This window comes from Scleropages formosus, chromosome 1, assembly GCF_900964775.1.
Source record: "Scleropages formosus chromosome 1, fSclFor1.1, whole genome shotgun sequence".
Classification (NCBI taxonomy): domain Eukaryota; kingdom Metazoa; phylum Chordata; class Actinopteri; order Osteoglossiformes; family Osteoglossidae; genus Scleropages; species Scleropages formosus.
In genome coordinates this window covers 10,451,781-10,471,956 of record NC_041806.1, presented here as the reverse complement: position 1 = coordinate 10,471,956, position 20,176 = coordinate 10,451,781, and the positions used below count along the sequence as shown (strand labels likewise).

Here is a 20,176-nt window from a genome sequence, read left to right as displayed (position 1 = left end):
GCTCCATCTCAGGCTCCAGTACTGATTGTGCGAGTTTTGGATGAGAATTTTCCCAGCCTCACTATCTGCTGCCTGTCTGTCAGAAAGTTGGTGATCCACTGACAGATGGAGGTGGGCACAGAGAGTTGGGTTAATATGGACAGGAGGAGGTGTGGGATGATGGTGTTGAAGGCCGAACTGAAGTCCACGAACAGGATCCTCACATAAGTCCCTGGTTTGTCCAGATGTTGCAGGATGTAGTGCAGTCCCATGTTGACTGCATCATCCACAGACCTGTTTGCTCGATAAGCAAACTGCAGGGGGTCCAGCAAGGGTCCAGTGATGTCCTTCAGGTAGTCCAACACCAGTTTTTCAAGTGACTTCATGACCACAGACGTTAAGGCAACAGGTCTGTAGTCATTAAGTCCTGTGATTTTGGGTTTCTTTGGGATGGGGATGATGGTGGAGCGTTTGAAGCAGGAAGGAACTTCGCACGTCTCCAGTGATCTGTTGAAGATCTTTGTGAAGATAGGGGCCACCTGGTCAGCACAGGTTTTTAGGCAGGCCGGTGAGACGCCGTCTGGGCCTGGTGCTTTCCTTGTCTTCTGTTTGACGAAGACCCGACGCACCTCCTCTTCACAGATCAAAGGTGCAGGAGGGGGGAAGGTGGGGGTTACTGGAGGTGTTAATTGATGTGTGGAGAGAGGGTCTGAATGGGTGTGGGGTGTGAGACAGGGTTTATCAAACCTGCAATAAAACTCATTCAAATCGTCGGCTAGTTGTTGAGTTGACACGGTGCCGGGGGGTGGTGTCTTGTAATTTGTGATGTCTTTCAGGCCTTTCCACACTGATGCAGGATCATTGGCTGAAAACTGTTTCTTCAGCTTTTCAGAGTAGTTTCTCTTAGCCACTCTGATCTCCTTTGCCAGTGTGTTTTTGGCCTGTTTATACAAGACTCCGTCCCCGTTCTTGTAGGCGTCTTCTTTGGCCTGACGAAGCTGTCTGAGTTTTGCAGTGAACCACGGTTTGTCATTGTTGTATGCTAAACGAGTCCTGGTAGGGATGCACATATCCTCACAGAAACTGACATATGATGTTACAGAGTCTGTGAGCTCATCTAGATCGCTAGCAGCAGCCTCAAAGACACTCCAATCGGTGCACTCGAAGCAGGCTTGTAAGTCCTGCTCTGCTTCCTCAGTCCATCTTTTAACAGTCCTTATTACAGGTTTAGCTGATTTCAGTTTCTGCCTGTAGGTCGGTATAAGATGAACCAGACAGTGATCAGAGAGCCCCAAAGCTGCCCGTGGAACAGAGTGATATGCATCCTTTACTGTGGTGTAGCAGTGGTCCAAAATATTACTGTCTCTGGTGGGACATGTAACATGCTGTCTGTATTTTGGCAGTTCACGGGAGAGATTTGCTTTATTAAAGTCCCCAAGAATGATTATGATTATAACAGAGTATCAGAATCAGACAGTGACAACCATGGACTGTTGAGAATCTGAAGTCTTGTATCAAGCAAGAATGGGCAAAAATTCCACTTTCACAACTGCAAGAATTAGTATCCTCAGTTCCCAAATGATTAAAAAGTGTGTTTAAAAAGAAAGGTGATGTAGCACAGTTGTAAACATGCCTCTGTCCCAACTTTTTTTGAATGTGTTGAAGGCATCAAATTCTGAATTTGTTTATATACATATAATATATATATACAATTAAGTTGGTCAGTGAAAACTATTGAAAATCTTTTCTTTGTACTATTGTCAGTTAAATAAAGGTTCAAGAGAATTAACAAATTGCAAATTCTTGTTTTTATTGCATTTTAGAAAATATCCCAACTTTTCTGGAAATGGGGTTTGTATATGAAACAAAGGCAAAAAGTCAAAAGATATTTCACAGGTGCGATTACCTAGTATTTTGTAGTAAGTTCCAGAAAGATGTGCATTCCTTTTGGAGTGCAGTGTTTTTCACTTGATTTATAGAGTTTCTGCAAATTTTTACAAATACTCATCAGCTGTAATTTCATTGCTGTTAATAAATTTGCCTTAGGTCAATAAAATACTCTGTGAACATAAATGAAGATATGATACATAACTAAAAGTTCTGTTAAAGCACATAATAAACAAGTTTATTTTTGGAGATTTGGCAATGTCAAAAGCAAATGCTCATAGTAGTGTGGTGGAAAGTCACCGATTGGGCTGGGGGATTGGCCTCTTCTACAGGGACGTCCAGATAGACAACCTGAAGCGGGAAATTGAGATGCTTCGGGCTGAGCTGGAAAGAATCAAGGCTGAGGTAAACCTCCATAATATCTAACACCTTTTTGAGCAGCGCTAATTTGTTGTGTGGAAAAGGACTTGGAGGTGTTTTGGTTTTGATTCGTATCATATTACTGATTTTATTTTAGTATGTTTAAAAGTTATCTCCAAGAAGCAGAGGGCTACATGTCTGTGGCATGGCGGGCAGACCCACCCAGATAGTGTGGAATGTAGCATGTTGGTTTAGAATGGAAAGTATAGGTTGACTCAGAACTCCTGCAGCTGAGAGAAGTCAAGTGTGTGTTCCACATTGCTGCCAGAACATCGCTCTGTTGAGGTCACCTGGAGAAAAGTTACTGGTAGAGCTAGCCTGTCTGTTAGCTTGCACCTACAGCATGCATGATGGCAGGGAGGAGGTGTCATTGTTGCTGTTGTAAGCAAACCTATGATTTGCCAGGCCCAGCGCTACATCACACAGCTCAAGTCCCAGATCAACAGCCTGGAGGCTGAGCTGGAGGAACAGAGGGTGCAGAAGCAGCGTGCCCTGGTGGAGAATGAGCAGCTGCGCATGGAACTGGAGGCCCTACGGAGGCAGAATAACGAGCACGAGAACCTGCAGGCCACTTTCCTGGAGGCAGAGAGTGAGTCCTTCACAGTGGGCCCCCAACACTGCTCACACTGGGATAAGTGAAAGCAGATACAACCATGTACAGCAGCTCAGATACTTGAAATCGAAGGACTGGGTTCCAATCCCAGCTTCTGCTACTAACCAGCAACTCAAGATCTTGCTGACACAGGTGTTTGCAGTGGTTTTGGGTTTCAACTACAAATTTACAGTACATGGACACTGTCAACATGGACACTGGACACGCAGTCACATGATTTCAGTTTTGGCACATTCTAATTTAGCACATTCCAATTTCACATTGTGAAATGTGCATATGTGTTTGATACATGCAAATCATATGATTGCCTCCAGATCCAGTAAAGATGACAAGTAGAGTTATAGAAGGAAAAACCTGCAGCAGGTTTTGTAGTTGTAAAGTGAGAACCTTTGCAATCTGAAGATCCCTCAGTCAAATTCCTATTGTATCGTTGGTAAAGTACTCTCCCAGAACTGATACAGTAAGAGTTACCCAGCTCTATAAATGGGCACTTCATTTTACGCAGCTTAGTGTACTGCTCCTTGAATCATGAATTTCCAAAGATTCTGACATTTTCACTTTAGTTTTAATTGTTTTCTCTTTACTTATAAAATAAGTAGATCAGGCAGCTTGGGTATCTGTTGATAAGTGAACTTGACCTGTGTTTATGCAGTCAGCTGACTGATGTCAGTAAAACAGACCCAAAGAGAATTAAGTGGAGTTTGAGTTCCTTGAAATCACCTGGCTTCTGCAGTGTGTACAGCTCATGTCTTGTGTTTGAGAGTGCTGTGATTCTAAAAGCACACTTAATAAGGTGTCCTGTTACCACTGAGACCAAAGCAGAGTTAATAAATCAGAATCAGCTTTATTGCAAAGTATGTTCACACATACAAGGAATTTGTCTTGGTGACAGAAACTTCCACAGCACAGACAGAATGACAGTGACAAGACAAAGATAAGAAGATATAATATGTGAATAAAGGATAAAAAATATATAAAGTACACAGTATACAAAAGAAAGCTGAAAGTGCCAAGACAACGGGGAAACACTGCACATGCCTGTGTGACAAATTGATCAACTATCTGGATTGAATTGGTGTTTGTGGAAATGGTGTACTTTCGTTTTCGTGTATTTTAAATCAGCATCAAATCTCATGTACCTTAAAATTCATAAAAAGTTTGTCATTTTGTCATTTTATTTGGCTAAATCCAAAACTTTTAGAGAGTGCAATATAAAGGCACACCTTTTATTGATTGTGACTGTAGTAAAAGTGACTTTGGCATTACAAACAAATCCAATTACAAACTGTACCAGTTGTGTTTGTAAGATAAGGAACCACACACACACACATTTTCTGAACCGCTTGTCCCATACGGGGTCGCGGGGAACCGGAGCCTACCCGGTAACACAGGGCGTAAGGCCGGAGGGGGAGGGGTCACACCCAGGACGGGACGCCAGTCCGTCGCAAGGCACCCCAAGCAGGACTCGAACCCCAGACCCACCGGAGAGCAGGACCCGGTCCAACCCACTGCGCCACCGCATCCCCCCCGATAAGAAACCAATATATTAAAAAACTAACATTAAGTTGCCTTGGACAAAGACACCAGTCAGATTGAAAAAGGCATAGCAGCATCAGCGAGGTCAGGATTTTAGGTAATCCTCCATGTGGTCAAAGATTATTGGCTAATTGGCCCTCTCTCTATAGAGCGTGCCCAGGCAACTGAGATGCGGTACTCAAAGCTGAAGGAGAAGCATGCAGAGTTGGTCAGCAGCCATGCTGAGCTGCTCCGGAAGGTAATGCAGTGGTATCCGTGTCATTTTCCTTATCTTGTGTTCACTGTATGACGTGGAGAATGCGTTTTACTTCATACAGACATGTATTTGTATGAAGAATATCAAAATGTGTGTGGGATTGGATGGAGTTCAGAATTGCTGTTGATTCTGGGGCAGAGCGCAGACACCGTCAAGATGCTGTCAGCTACCCAGCAGACACAGGAGGAAGTGGCCCGGACCAAGCAGCAACTGGCCTTTGAGGTGGAGCGCATCAAACAGGAAGCTGATATGAAGGTGAGGCCCTTGGACCTATCTAACCAAATCACATATATGGTGGAGTTCTGCTTAAGTTATTTGAGCTCTCTAATACCTGGGCGTTCTTTCCCTGTTGTGTACAGCTGGAAGAGCAAAAGTTTGAGATGGACAAGTTGAGGAGGGAGCTGGAGGAGCGCCAGACGGAATTGTCACGCTTCCAGAGCTCTCTGCAGAGCAATGTGGCAGTAAGTACACCACACCATGAAACAGCACCCATCAGAGTTGGCTGGGTTAAGCAGCCTGCTGCATTTGTTTTCTCCCACTTTCCTGTGTGACTCTCTAGTAGGAGCCCTACTGTTGTAATTTATTCAGGAATACATTGCCTTTTTGGTTGTGTTAAAAAAAAAAAAAAAAAAAAAAAAACAACAAAGTGACAAAATTTATTGAAAAATATAAAGCTACAGTATGTAATCCATTGCTGTTTTTGAAATCAAACAATGCTCACATCTTATGAGTCATCAGAAGGTTAACAAAGATCTAGCCTGCTTGTTCTGTGAAGAACAGACAGTGGAAGATTTCTGATTGCTGCCTCGTACAAATCACATGCAAACATGTATCAGTCCCTCAGCTAGATTCAAGTCACATGCCTAAATGGCTGCTGGTTTGGACCCCTCTAAACTCCTGTGTGCATTTCCAGAAATGTTTGGAAATGCAGTATCTTTGTATGCAAGCTCATGGCTGTTATAGGAGAGCTAGGTAGGCTGCCACTGGCAGACTGCAGACCTGTTATAATGCAGGAGATTGGAGTCCATCTTGTATTGAATTTATGTATTTGAATGTAATCTTACTGATGTCTCACGTTTGAGAGTTAGAAACCAATCTAAAGGACATTACTACAAATAAGGGAAGTAATTCCTTGTTTAGCAAGAGTTTCTTTAATTTAAAAGGTACAACTGCTGTGATGGTAGTGTAGCATAAGAATTACATCTATATTACTGTGTATAATTACCTTACAATATTTACTTTTTAAGTAATGTGAAAATTAAAGACATTGGACTTAAAGGTGATTGTTTTGACTTTTTAAAAAGTTTAAAAAAAAAAAATAGGGTTATTTCTGAGCTTCAGGAACACTTGTAATTTTTTCAGATTTAAATTCATGCTGAATTATGTGTTTGACATGAAAATTCACCTTGCAAAGGGGTTTTCAGCAACATTTTGCTTTTGTAAGCCAGAGGAAGAGCATAGCTGTCTGATATCAGTACCTAATGCAGTCTACTTAGTATATATTTCATTACATTGTCATTTTCTTAATTTTCGTTAAACAATTTATTTTCATTATTTGATTTCAAATGGAGAATGTGTATTCTACCTAGAAATTGTGCTAATTGCTAAATTGGAGATGTGAAAAATTAACAACTTTTAAATGTTCACTGAACCACGAAATGTACTGGAACAAATTGTGAATTGATTAAATTTGAAGCACTTGAATTGGGGGGGATCCAACCTTTGACTGCATTATAAGCAATTGCGAGTTACATCAAGTTGTGTTATATTGTGCCTACAGTGTATCTAGTGGCTTATTTTTCTCCCTTTATTTGTGGTTGGGAGTTTTTTGTTTTTGTCTCCTCAGCTGCCAGTTAGCTTTCTTGCAGTTTTTACCATTACTTCTGCATTTGTTTTCCACTGTGTCATTTGTACTCAATTCTTCAGCACACTGCATCAGTGCTGGAAAGAGCACTCAGTAAAATTTAACTGGATGTATAGTAATTGCTGTCTCTTAAGAACCAGCATAAGATTCATATATGGTTAGAAACTGAATAAACCAGAAACAGTTTGGCCCAGGTGGGTCTGGGGTTTGAGTCTTGCTTGGGGTGCCTTGCAGAGGACTGGCGTCCTGTCCAAGATGTGTCCTCTTCCCTTCCAGCCTTGCGCCCTATGTTGCCGGGTTAGGCTCTGGTTTGCTGTGACTCCGCAAGCGGTTGTTAGTGTGTGTGTGTGTGTGTGTGTGTGTGTGTGTGTGTGTGTGTGTGTGTGTGTGTGTGGATCTGGCCCAGTTTTATTTTTGCTGTCTGATTATATTCCAGTCTGTAAAACCATACATACATTTGCTCACAAGTGACTTCTTAAATTTAAAAAAAAAAAACAGGCATTTTCAGGTAATTGATCTGGTCTCCTGGATGCTACAAGTTGATATTGTGTTACAGATTTGTGACCATGTTCCTGTAGAGATAGATGTTGTAAGGTTAATGAGTAAGATTACTTTGCTAAGGGTCTTCTTAGACCTGGAATAAAGACCCAGTCTTAGACTAAACAAAGCTAACACACTAATGAACTGTGTGCTTTGTCATTGAATCAACTGGAGTCTTTGTATTTTCTGCTGGTGCTCCAACAGTCATCATCCCCAAATAACAAGACACCACAGTATCCACTAAAAAGTTGCAGCCTTTCAGGCTAACTGGCTGGTAGTTGACAGACAGCAGTAATGAGGTGGTGTTTGTTCTGTGTTGACAGGCAGGGGAGAAGATGAACATGGCCCTCCAGTCCCTGCAGGCAGAAAAAGAGGCCCTGATGCGTTCTGTGAGTGAACGTGATGCAGAGCTGTCCTCCCTGCGCCAGGCTGCACAGCTGCAGCAGTCATCCCTGCAGCAGGAGAGGGAGCGGAGCAGCCGGGAGCTGGGTGAACTGCAGGGCAAGCTGCAGGAGAAGGTGACCAGTGCAACACAGATGCACAGTCTGCTTCACAAATTCAGAACACATCACAGATGTCATAGGTTGGACAGGTCACAGAAAGGTGGTGTCACAGCTCAGTGCTAATGGAATACAGACTGAATAATCAGAACTGAGCAAGGATATGGTGGAACTGAACTTTTTTTTCTTAAGACAAATTTTAGGTTCTGTAGAGTATCAATGATATATATTTTTTAAGTTTATGACTTTTCAGAATATCACCTAGTGTTTAACATCACCACACGCATACTTATGTCACTGATAGATAAACACCCGTGTGTCTTGTGTATGTCTGCACATCTCTGTTCTGCCTTTTAATCAGAATCCAATTTATTTGGCCAAGTATGTACACACATACAGGGAATTTGGCTTTGGTTCCCAATGGCTCATAGTGTAGACAAAAAATGCAACACATACACTCACACACACAGACAAGTGAAGGGATGGAATAAATAATGAGGGAGGGAATAAGTAAGAGGGAGAAAGTGTTTGTTTGTTAATCTGTGCAATAATCAGCTGTTTATAGTCATAACAGTGTGGCGGTAGAAACTATTTTTCTATCTGGTTGTTTTGGTGCGGAGTAATCTGTAGCACCTGCCTGAGAAGAGAAGTTCAAAAGAGCTGTGGCCCAGGTGAAAGGGGTCTGTCACGATTTTCCCTTCCCATCTAATGATTCTGGAGGAGTACAGGTCCTGAAGGCAGGGCTGTCTGGGGAAAAAATAAACTTTTCTACAGACCGGACTATATGGTGCAGCCTGTTCTTTTCTTGTTTGGTTGCTGATCCAAACCAGACTGTGATGGAGGAGCTGAGTACAGACTCAATGACTGCTGTGTAGAACTGGATCAGCAGCTCCTGTGGCAGGTTGAGCTTCCTCAGCTGGTTCAGGAAGTGCATCCTCTGCTGGGCCTTTTTTGTGTTGGTTTTCCACTTTAGGTCCTGAGAAATTGTAGATCCTAGGAACTTAAAGATGTCCACCAATGATACAGCATTGTTAAAAATGCAAGGGGGGGGGGGGGGGGGGGGGGGCAGTATTGGGGGGCTTCCTCCTGAAATCCACTGTCATCTCCACTGTTTTCGGTGTATTTAGTTTCAATTTGTTCTGACTGCGCCAGTGGACCAGCTATTCCACCTCCCGTCTATATGCAGACTCACCACCATTTCTGATGAGTCCTACTAGGGTTGTGTCATCTGCATATTTAAGGAACTTGACAGAGGGGTCCCTTGAAGTGCAGTCATTGGTGTAGAGGGAGAAGAGCAGTGGGGAGAGCACACATCCCTGGGGAACATCAGTGCTGATTGTGCAGGAGTTGGGTGTGAACTTCCCCAGTCTCAGCTGCAGCCTCCTGTTTGGCAGGAAGCTAGTGATCCACTGACAGGTGAAGGCAGGCACAATGAACTGGGCAAGTTTACCATGGCTTAATGGTTTAATACAGCCTGAAACTTGCTTATCTGCTTGTTCCCAAAATAAGAACCGTTGAAGGTCCTTCAGTATCTTATTCTTGTCAGTGGAATTTTACCAAGTTACAGTGGTGCTTTGTATTCTAGACCTTTCTACACATGCAGTTCACTGTAATATGTTCAACAAGTGAAAATGAAAAGAATACAAAGGATATAATTGGGTAATATAATGAAGAAGATATATGTACATAGTGTAGAGTAAATAATAATAAAGTATAATAATAAAAAAGTGAGCATACTCCATCATGTGGGACAGTCAGAGCATCATGACATGCATGACCTGTTCTGGTGTCTGGACCTGTGCAGGCAAGCCGAGAGGAGCAGCTACAGAAGAAGCTCTTGGAGGAGCAGTTCTCTCTGCTGCAGGGCACTGTGGCTGAGGCTGAGGCCATCATCCAGGATGCAGTGGCAAAATTAGATGATCCTTTACATGTGCGTTGCACCAGCTCCCCAGGTAACATACCATCTCGGTTCAGCTCCATCATGATGAGCTTGTCTGAAGCCATTGAGGAAAGAGCAGGTGGCATAGTGGTTATAGCTGCAGTCTTACACTTGAAGGACCAGGTTTGAATCCTACCTCCTACAGTAGTACCCTTGAGGCAAGGTACCTTTTCTGAAATTTCTCCAGTAAAAAATTACCCCGACACATACACGTTGACTGAAACTGCTTGTCCCGAGCGAGGTCGCGGCGAGCTGGAGCCTAACCCAGCAACACAGGGCCCAAGGTTGGAGGAGGAGGACACACCCAGGATGGGACGCCAGTTTGTTGCAAGGCACCCCAAGCGGGACTCGAACCCCAGACCCACCAGAGAGCAGGCACAGGCCAAATCCGCTCCGCCTCGCTTTGTACCTAAATAAACACATGCAAATGAAGCAACTATTCTGACAGTACTGTAAATGATTATTAGTATCAGACTCAGACAGCTCCCCTCCAAGGAAGGTGAATTATATTTTGCAACAAGTCTGTACAGAACAACTTTGTTCTGTTACAGTGGGGAAAAAAAGGCAACAATTCTCATGACTTTAGAGAATAAACTGTTTCCCTGCTTTATCTCACACACCATTGCAGAGTGAGGGGAAAATGGTGAAAACATACTTTTCTTCATCTGTGACCCTTTTCTTTCCCCTCTTCATTTTCTTTTGTCCTTCCCTTCTTCCTCATTTTTCCTCTCATCTGCATGAAGATTACCTGGTGAATCGAGCGGAGGCCACTTTGGGCTCCATTGACAAGGTGAAGCAGGGCCATGTGAATTACTTGAGGAACATGGGAGGTAGGCCTAATTCTTCTCTTTAGTGCAAAAATCTGTTGTGTATGGGCCTTTTGAGAGGAGCTCCAGCATAACTTGTGACTCCACTTGCTGATCCATGCGAATGTTTACTTCTGTATGTGGGTTACATGTAATTCCTTCCTCACCCCAGATGCCAGCAGCCTGCTGAGGGCCCTCACTCAGTTCTCCCATCTGGCAGCTGACACCATTGTTAACGGCAGTGCCACTGCGCATATGGCACCCACAGACCACGCCGACCGTGAGTGCTCCTTCATCCCATCTACCCTGGCTCTATGTGGCTATGCCTTAGGTTATACATCAGTTGTGATAGGTTTCTGGTCTGTACCATTGCATTACTGAACTGCTTAAGTGCAGTTAACTGCTTTATTCTTAACTCAGTGACATTTTATGGTATCTTTTTATAGATATATGTAACTATTGCTATAGTTTTTTCAGCTCTAATGACTTTTTCCATGGCAAGTCAGAATATCATAATAAGTACAAAACATTTTAGTACAATAGACTACTGTAAAGGTAACAATTTTTGATAAATCACTGTACTGGAACTGGCACAAGAACTGCAAGGACACTTCAGACAAGTGGGTTGAGGAAGTTTCTATGTGTTAAGATAAACCTTTAACCAAGGTGACTTACAGTGTTGGAGACCTAGTCTTCAAGAAGTGCCTCAATATCAAATGATTGAGAATTGTTCTGATGATGAATATAAATTCATTCCATAGCCTGAGAGCCAGAAGAGGGAAAGAATCTTTTTCACTGTCTTTTTACTGATGCAAGTTACTTTCTACAAGGACAGGTTTATTCCTGGGATTTGAAAAATGAACCTTCTACTCATTTTCAGTTTTTAAGGGTAGCATAGGTACCATCTCCAGTTTCACTGGAAGCAAAGCAAAGCTCTGTTATTACCGAAGCAAGCAGATAAAGTATTACCACTTGAGTCAACAGCAGTTAAGTGTGTGTTAAGTTGGGTGTCCTACTGCGTTTTTTTAATTGAACTTGCCCGTGGAAAATTCCTGCAGGTTTGACAGAAAACTGCAGAGCCTGTGCCACCCAGAGTCTGCTGTTCCTGCAGGAGCTTAAGTCCAGGGCCTCCCTACAGAAAGCTGACCCAACAGCCATTCACGTGGTTGTCCAGCGCATCCTGAAACTTGGCCAGGTAAGGGGTCCATTCTTCTTGCAGTTAAGGGGCTGGAGACATGCACCCTATGCATCCCTATGGCACCATACAGGTGTTGTACAGGTAGATGTGGATAGGCTGCTCCTAAAGCTCAATGCATGTATTAAGGTCATTGTCTGATTTTACATTTAATGAGTGATTCTGAAGAATTATTGTGGAATTTCCAATATGAAAATGTCTTTGTTTGTACGTAGCTGTGCGTCAAGTGCTGAGGAGCAGAGAACATGATTGCACTACTGCTGTCTGCATCTAAAACATAGGAAGTGCCACTGTGTAAATGGTGGCATTTGCTGCCCTGTCCCTTGCATGCCTCCCCCCACCCTACAGGAGCTGCAGCCCAAGGGCAGGGACATTCGCCAGGAGGAGCTAGGGGACCTTGTGGACAAAGAGATGGCGGCTACATCAGCAGCCATTGAGGAGGCAGTGCGAAGGATCGATGTGAGTCTGCCAAGGACCTTGACTCTGAATCACACTGACCATGTGGGATTCTGGGCACAGGCTCAGTATCAGTATCAAACAGATGTTAATGCACCATTTCTTTCTTAGTCTAACAACATTGTGGTTTCTGGTTGTGTGCTTAATGTACGTATGTCTATAGTACATCTAATAAGAAATTAACTGTGCTTTAGAATCACATGTCTGCATCTAAGTCTCTTTCTGTTGATGTAATGAACACATTTTATTTCCTGTGAGATGTACGTTGCTTTGGAGAAAAATGTCTGCTAAACAAATAAATGTACATGTAAATTGCATTCAGTCTAAAGGTTTCAGTGAAATTTATACAGGTATATTAAGTGTTTTGCTACTAATTTTTTTATCAATAGGAAATGATGAATCAGGCAAGAAAGGACACATCAGGGATCAAGCTGGAGGTCAATGAGAGGTAAGAAAAGTGTTGGTAAATCTGAGAATCTCTTGGAGAGAGACATTGTATATCTATATGTACATGCCATTAATAATGAGCACATACTGAGAAGGCCAAGTGCTCATCATCAAATTGTCACATTAACTGTATGGAAGACTTTGTTTCTGTTGTCCCTCATTGTCCATCATGTATTTTTCTGATTTTTTTTTAGGATCCTTAACAACTGTACAGATCTGATGAAGGTAAGATGGGGTTACTTAATCAGTAGTGTTCTTCACTCATAGGCAAAGGAGTAGTTAACTCATCTCTTCATTGTCTACTGCCCCCTGCAGGCCATCCACATGCTTGTCATAGCCTCCACAAACCTCCAGAAAGAGATCGTGGAAAGTGGGAGGGTGAGTTTTGAAAGTTTAGCTAGTGGTGGACAAACTCTCTGTGCTGTCTGCTCCAATAATCCCATTAGTATTGCAGAAACAGGGCTCTATATTGACAACTAATATAGGTTGTAGTGGAGCTCTCTTGTTTTTGAGAAAAATGTGTCCACTCTGTGCTTACTGGCTGTTTACTTGTGGACCCAATCAACCCCCTGCAGGGTGCTGCCTCTGTAAGGGAGTTCTATGCCAGGAACTCTCGCTGGACAGAGGGACTCATCTCTGCTTCCAAGGCTGTTGGCTGGGGAGCCACGCAGATGGTGTAAGTACAGACCCTTAAACAGATGTGTCTATAAATGTTGGATGAAAATGTTGTGAAGGTACATGGACAGACCTCTGTCCAGCAACAGTAGCTAGAAAGCCATTTAAAAATGTAGCCATCCAAAGGAGGTGAAAGTAAGAGAACATTTGGAAATAATTATTTTTTAACAGATGGGGGGTGCGGTGGCGCAGTGGGTTGGACCACAGTCCTGCTCTCCGGTGGGTCTGGGGTTTGAGTCCCACTTGGGGTGCCTTGCGACGGACTGGCGTCCCATCCTGGGTGTCCCCTCCCCCTCCGGCCTTACGCCCTGTGTTGCCGGGTAGGCTCCGGTTCGCCGCGACCCCGCATGGGACAAGCGGTTCTGAAAATGTGTGTGTGTGTGTGTGTGTGTGTGTGTGTGTGTGTGTGTGTGTGTGTATTTTTTAACAGCTGATAACTTATAATTTAGATATGTTTAAATGAGAGCTAAAGATCAATAGATTTACTGTGGTTGTGTTTTTTCAAATTGTATGAAACCTGATGATTCTGAAGATGAAAATGGTGGACACCAGAACGTTTGCCTGAAATGAAAACAGTATAGTTTATAGCAAATCCTTTTTTTCTGTTTAAGGGCACAGCTCTTAAAAATTAGTGAAAATTTTCTTAAAAACTAAGTGTAATTAGGAAGCATAGTGTGAGTTTGTAGATGGCAAACCTTGTTATCTTCTACCCCTAGAGAGTCTGCTGACAAGGTGGTTCTGCATACAGGAAAGTATGAAGAGCTGATTGTGTGTTCCCACGAGATTGCTGCCAGCACCGCCCAACTTGTGGCTGCCTCCAAGGTGAGGTCACAGCCCACAGCCCCCAGCCACCCATCTATCATCCAAAAATTTTGCTTGTCTGATCTCATTTTTCCATTTGTCTCTTCCGAACAAACATTACACCAACGCTTAGTTTGTACACTGAAGTTTCTCTCATTTGGCAGACACGCTTTTCCAAATTTACATGTAAAGCCAAATTGACATATGGGGCAGCTGGTAGTCCAGTGACGAGAGCTGCTAACTTTGGACCTAAAGTCACTGGTTTAAATCACACTTCCAGTTGGAGTACCCTTCAGTAAGGTACTTACATTAAACTGCTCCAGTAAAATTGCCCAGCTGTATAAATGTTAATAATTGTAAGTATCTTAACATTGTAAGTTGCTTGGGTGAAAAGCATCAGCTAAAAGAGTAAATGTACATGTAAGCAACAGTGATAGTGCCCTCAGGGCACCAAAAATAAAGCTCAGCCAGACCATATCAAGGCTACACACACCATATCATAGTAATTATGGACAACCTTAAGTAACCTTGAAATCAAAGTAACATGAAACACTTTTCAAACATTTCAAAATCCAAGCTACATTTTGAGTATTGTAGCACATAGTCACTCCACTTTAATGTTAGCATTTTATTTTCCCCAAGTGTCCTTTCATGTATTCATCACATATTCATCATTCATCATCATTTCATGTGTCGTTAGCACAAAACCAAATGCTTGCTCCATTTTCCCCTATTGCCTCTCTGTGACGGCCATTGCATTACCTTGCGTGTTCAGGTGAAGGCAGACCGCAACAGCAGGAAGCTGACCACTCTCCAGCAGGCATCTCGCTATGTTAATGAGATGGCAGCCAAATTGGTGGCCTCCACTAAAACAGGCCAGGAACAGATTGAAGATAAAGGTGAGAGCCACAATGGACCACTGCTTTTTGTGTTGAGTAAAATATGAAATGAATGTAATGCTTCACTGTTCTCCACCATGTGCTTCAGACACCATGGACTTCTCCGGGATGTCTTTGATCAAGCTGAAGAAGGAGGAAATGGAGTCCCAGGTTAGTCCTTTAGAAACATGTGGGCTCCCATTTGGACATTCTTATCTCTGTCTGAATTACCAGCTATCAATGAGGAAAGTAATGCTGATAAGCAATTTTGGCATTTTGACCAGTAATTTTGCAATTAGTGTATGATAAGGCTGAGTTTTTACACACACACACACACACACACACACACACACACAGTCTGAACCGCTTGTCCCATACGGGGTCACGGGGAGCTGGAGCCTAAGCCGGCAACACAGGGCGTAAGGCTGGAGGAGGAGGGGGGACACCCAGGACGGGATGCCAGTCAATCGCAAGGCACCCCAAGCGGGACTTGAACCCCAGACCCACCGGAGAGCAGGACCAGGTCCAACCCACTGCGCCACCGCACCCCCTGTTTTTACAAACTGTATTTTGAATATATCAAGGAGGGGAACCAGTCCTGATCATGGAGAGCAAGTTTCTGAATGTTTTCTGTTACCTTTTTTGCAAGTTCATATCCTCTTTCCACTTCATGTGTGTGCCAGGTGAAGGTACTGGAACTGGAGACCCAGCTTGAAAATGAGCGCTTGCGCCTTGGAGAGCTCAGAAAGAAGCACTACGAGCTGGCCGGGGTGCCAGTGGAACCGCTGGCTGAGGGAAACGGCTTCACCAGTGCGGCACCGCTGTCACCCAAGCCCACCAAGCCCATGCTCATGAAGAAACCATCCGTGGCCCAGAAACCAAACATCCCACCGAAGAACCCGGTGAGACTCATACCACAAAGGGTGCACTTGAAGTACACTCTTTCTCTTCTGTTTTCAGATGTGACCTCAGCATTCACTTTTTGTGCCTTCATTAGTCTTATGAAAATGGTTACATGGAGTTTAGCAAAATGGTTGGTCAAAACCCACTGCTCAGAATTGCTCATAACTACAAGTCATCATATGTGGCATGTGTCATAAATGAAGGACTGCCTTTATCTGATGTCTTTGAAGTTAACTTTTTCATTCTGCCTATATTCGAGTTACACATACAGGAGAACGAAATCCCGTTTGTCTTTGGACTTTTGTGCCACACAAAACATGCAGTGCAATCTGTAAAAAAGATAAACAGAACAGACAAGTGCAGAAACAAGACAAGACAGTGCAGTACACAGGGTAGAGTCTGGCGACAACGTACACAATATGTAATATACACAATGACTTTAAAAAGATTTATGTATAAATATAATAAATATAAAATGGCTATATGGGACATATCATGGGTGTCATGGTTGGAGCGGTTTCCTTTGGCTCTGGAAGTTGCCGGTTTGATCCCCACCTCCAGCTGTGGTGCCGATGAGCAAGGTGCTTGCCTCCAGTACCTTTACCCAGCTGTGTACCTGGATACCTAGTTGTGGCCCTGCAATGGACTGGTGTCCTATCCAGGGTGTGCCCCCCCCTTCAACCTTGCACCCAATGTCTCCAGGATAGGCTCTGGCTCATTGCGGTTATCGAAGGTGGTTGGTTAGTCGGTATACAGGACATGTAATTTAACTGTAAACTAGAACAATTAAACAGACACTGGAGACTAGAGACACTAGACAGCTAGCTAGTAACAGGAGCAGTAATAAGTTAAATAACTGTTTTAAAGATTTTATTTTTCTAAAGTGGCATGTGCTTTTTTTCAGGAATAGTGCAGACAAAGCACATAAACCTCACATTTTGAACCTTTAATCTCTCGTCCTTTACAGTTCAAGTAAAGAGCCCCTGATGAAGGTGACCTTGATGGATTACAGATGGACAGATCTGGTATGCAGATGTCCCCTCCCACGCTGCTGATATCAGTTTGATCTGGATCATGCTCTCCATTGGGGGAACTGTTTGGGTTTCACTCTTATCATCATAGCCCACTTTAGCCAAATTTAACCTGGAAACCATATTTTGCCTTTGGTTATTTTACATTTTATTAAAGGGAAGGTGCATTTTATTACTTAGCTATCAATCTTGAAAAGTGATATCAACAGAAGAAAAATATCAACTCCTGTGAAAATTCCTCATAAAAGTGTGTTGGTGTGGGACCAGACAAGATGTTTCTGTGGAAGTTTTTTGTCTTCAGTATCTCTGTCACACTGAATGAAATTCCATATAAATGCTGTTGAGAATTTGAGTTACTAGCACATTGATGCTGTTTACAGTTTCTCTACTTGTTTTAATGAAGTATGATATAATATTTCAAATAAAATACTTTTGTTATCAATCCTAAACATATCATATATATATTGTTCATTTATATAGGAAACGGCTGGTTTGCTCATCTTGCGCACACCGTTGTACATTCTGGTGGGCTTTTTGCCCCAGTAGTGAGGCACAGGTCATATGAAAACATGTATTCAGTGTGCTGCCCTATACTTAGTGTACATTGTTCAGTTACTTTAATTACTTTTTTTTTAAACTGTATGAGTGAAGTCCACAAGGTATGGAGTAGATTAGGCTTAATTTATGATAGCTCGTTATAACCACCAGAGCACTATTTCTCAATGCAATGAGACTTTTTAATTTGTAAGTAAAAGGTCAAACTGACTTTTAAATATGAGGGGGAAAAACAAAATTCAAAATTTCACTTTGTTTTAGGATGCTGGAAATATGCCTCATCTAAGTCAATTAAAAATATTTCCCCTCTTTGCATAATTCTGCTGATGTTGGTAAATACCTAAAAGACACGGCAACTCCAATACAGTCAATCGTAATTTATTTTTGTCTCTTACTAATGGAAAGTAGTCTGTTGCAGTAACTGTAATTTAACAGAGTAGGATGATCCTGCCTATTCAATCTGCCTATCACCTGAACCTTATTCTGCTGGTGATATATCCAAATTCTTCTGCATGTGTTTTCATTGTATGCGTCTCTCAGCAGACAACAGCTGAGGGGGAACACTGTGTGAAGGGCGTGCAGTAAAGCACCTGGCCAACACTGAACAGTAACATTTTCCTATTAGGAATGTAACCAAGACAGGGAGCAAAGGTCAGTGTTGAAATGGGCACAAGAAAGCTGTACATATTTTTGAGGTGATGAGCAGAATCTCTTCCTGCACCCTTCGGTGCTTTCTTGAAAAGGGATGTTGCTAAACACTTTCCTCCCTTTACTGGGTTCTGTATTAAATTTGTCTTTATACACTCAGATCTCTTCATATATTTTAGTATGGATTATTGTGTTATCCAAATCAGTGTGTAAATGTCATATGAATAATAAATGTTTATGAACAGCAATCTCACTGTCATTACTGAACATTTGCAAAGCAACTCTGTATAGTTGAATATAAATATTTTGCTGTATTTTACAAGGAATGATGCTGTGCCAGAAATGTTCTAATTAGATTTAGATTTGTTTTTACAAAAACTGATGTTAATACTGAAATTAGGTGGTCATTGGTTAAGTAGGTTGCACTGGTGTTGTATAGCTTCTGGGCTGTAGACTGGGACATGGGTTCAAATCTGGATCAGTCGGTGTGGAATTTGCATTTTTAATTTTCTCTGCTGCAGTCCAAAGAGGTGTGTGTATGTGTGAAAGTGACAGATTGCCCTGAAATGGATTAGGGTGTTCTCTGCCCCATGCACTGTATCTCTGGGATAAGCTCCAGGCCTCAGTGACCCTGCACTGGACAGAAGGTTATTAATAATGAATGGATTGATGTAATTGTTTGGTCTTCAACTGCCTAATGATGTCAGGAATTTTAACACTTTTTCTTGCTTTTGCCAGTTGGGTCATGGATAAAATATTAAATAAAGCCAAAAAGGAGTTTTCTATTTAAAAAAAAAGTCCAAACTTGTCTTCCTGCAATAATTTTTTTTTTTCCTGCTAACCATACTAGTTGTAGATTGCAGCTCTTATAAACAAGTTCAGCCCATTTCCTGTGTCTCAATCTGTTCCTTTTTATCATCCTGTTACATGGCATGTAGGAGCACTAAAAACAAAAATATGTAGAGCTGTCTGTCTAGTTATATACAGTGGAAAAAGATTTCAGAAAAAGTGAGCGGAAAAACCACATGTTCATTATAGGCTTCACTGTAAACTTCAATTTGTCCATAATTTACTGAACAATGCCAATTCAGTATTACTATGAAACAGCAAGTACAAACAATCTGTACAGTATTATTCTAAGTGCATTTTTACCTAGACTGAAAATGGGATTAAATATGAATAAGAGACTGTTACATCACTCTTCCTACCAATTTTCTGTTAGTAACTGAGAAGATTTGTCTGTTCAGGACCTGTGGGAATCTTGCAAACAACTCATGAACACTGTTTTTTGGCACATCCCTTCAGGAAAATGGGACACCACAGCCTTTTGCAGAGTAACTGACATTCAGTCAGCAATCACTATTATTTTCTGAATAAAAAAACTATTTATCTGTCCTCTTTTTTTAAATTTCTTTTGAAACCTTGGCTTAAGAAACAAAAAATAATATTGCTGAACTACTGAATTGTACACAGAGAGTTTACAGGTGTATTGCTCCACTAAAATTACCCAGTTGTATAAATGTGTAAATTTCAGGTATCTTAACACTATCAATTGCTTTAGAGAAAAGTATTAGCTAAATGAATAAATGTGAATACGCACTGTAAAGCCCTCTATCCCAGGAAGTGACTGCAGCCACAACTACAGTACAGCTGGCAGTACATAAGTTATATCAGTGAAAAGAATATATTGTAGCGCGCAGCGTCGTGGGTTTAAACGAAACGAAGAGGGACATACAGGTAGCGCTCAGCTCTAACGTTTATTCGAATAGAAGCACACAGGGAAATAATACTCTCGGTCGGAGAACCCTATTTCCTCCAGTATATAGGACTCGAAACATCCTTCCCAAACTCCTTAGCGTCCCCAGACTCTGAAAATTTTCGTAGACACAGTCACCCCATCATTTTCCCTAGAAGTGCCCCCGGTGGTTGCGCACTTACATTTCACATTTTCCCCCATAATGCAACTATCTCAATTTAACAAGTTTCCCGCCTAAAACACAGTAACGCAGGTCGTTACAAAATGTAGTGCAGCATACGGATTCTTACCCATGTAAGTACATTTACATTAATTCAGTTGGTCAACACTTTTCCCCAAAGCGACGAACAACAAAGAGTAAGTAAGTGAAAGTGCGTTTGACTAACAGAGAGAGACAGACACCGAGAAACAATTCACAAAGTACAGTTCCGAATTCGTTCAAAACAAAGCCACGTTTTTGTGAGCCCACATGTCATGATTACAGGAGTGCC

The 20,176-nt window shown here is 42.2% G+C and overlaps 1 protein-coding gene across 2 annotated transcripts in view; it reads left to right on the top strand.

Annotated features, from left to right (window-relative positions):
* LOC108934830 (huntingtin-interacting protein 1-related protein-like) overlaps positions 1 to 18,803 on the top strand; it is a 43,863-nt gene extending 25,060 nt beyond the window's left edge. For both annotated transcript variants that reach the window (XM_018752976.2, XM_018752977.2), the window contains exons 13-32: positions 2,199 to 2,271; positions 2,692 to 2,875; positions 4,585 to 4,673; positions 4,830 to 4,946; positions 5,051 to 5,152; positions 7,419 to 7,613; positions 9,400 to 9,547; positions 10,278 to 10,364; positions 10,513 to 10,620; positions 11,399 to 11,535; positions 11,884 to 11,994; positions 12,381 to 12,439; positions 12,633 to 12,663; positions 12,754 to 12,816; positions 13,014 to 13,114; positions 13,830 to 13,935; positions 14,690 to 14,813; positions 14,902 to 14,963; positions 15,476 to 15,694; positions 16,663 to 18,803. In XM_018752976.2, the coding sequence (XP_018608492.2) occupies positions 2,199 to 2,271; positions 2,692 to 2,875; positions 4,585 to 4,673; positions 4,830 to 4,946; positions 5,051 to 5,152; positions 7,419 to 7,613; positions 9,400 to 9,547; positions 10,278 to 10,364; positions 10,513 to 10,620; positions 11,399 to 11,535; positions 11,884 to 11,994; positions 12,381 to 12,439; positions 12,633 to 12,663; positions 12,754 to 12,816; positions 13,014 to 13,114; positions 13,830 to 13,935; positions 14,690 to 14,813; positions 14,902 to 14,963; positions 15,476 to 15,694; positions 16,663 to 16,671 (2,125 nt within the window). In that variant the 3' untranslated portion in view covers positions 16,672 to 18,803. The remainder of the gene's footprint in view (positions 1 to 2,198; positions 2,272 to 2,691; positions 2,876 to 4,584; positions 4,674 to 4,829; positions 4,947 to 5,050; positions 5,153 to 7,418; positions 7,614 to 9,399; positions 9,548 to 10,277; positions 10,365 to 10,512; positions 10,621 to 11,398; positions 11,536 to 11,883; positions 11,995 to 12,380; positions 12,440 to 12,632; positions 12,664 to 12,753; positions 12,817 to 13,013; positions 13,115 to 13,829; positions 13,936 to 14,689; positions 14,814 to 14,901; positions 14,964 to 15,475; positions 15,695 to 16,662) is intronic.
* Positions 18,804 to 20,176: the final 1,373 nt, after the last annotated feature.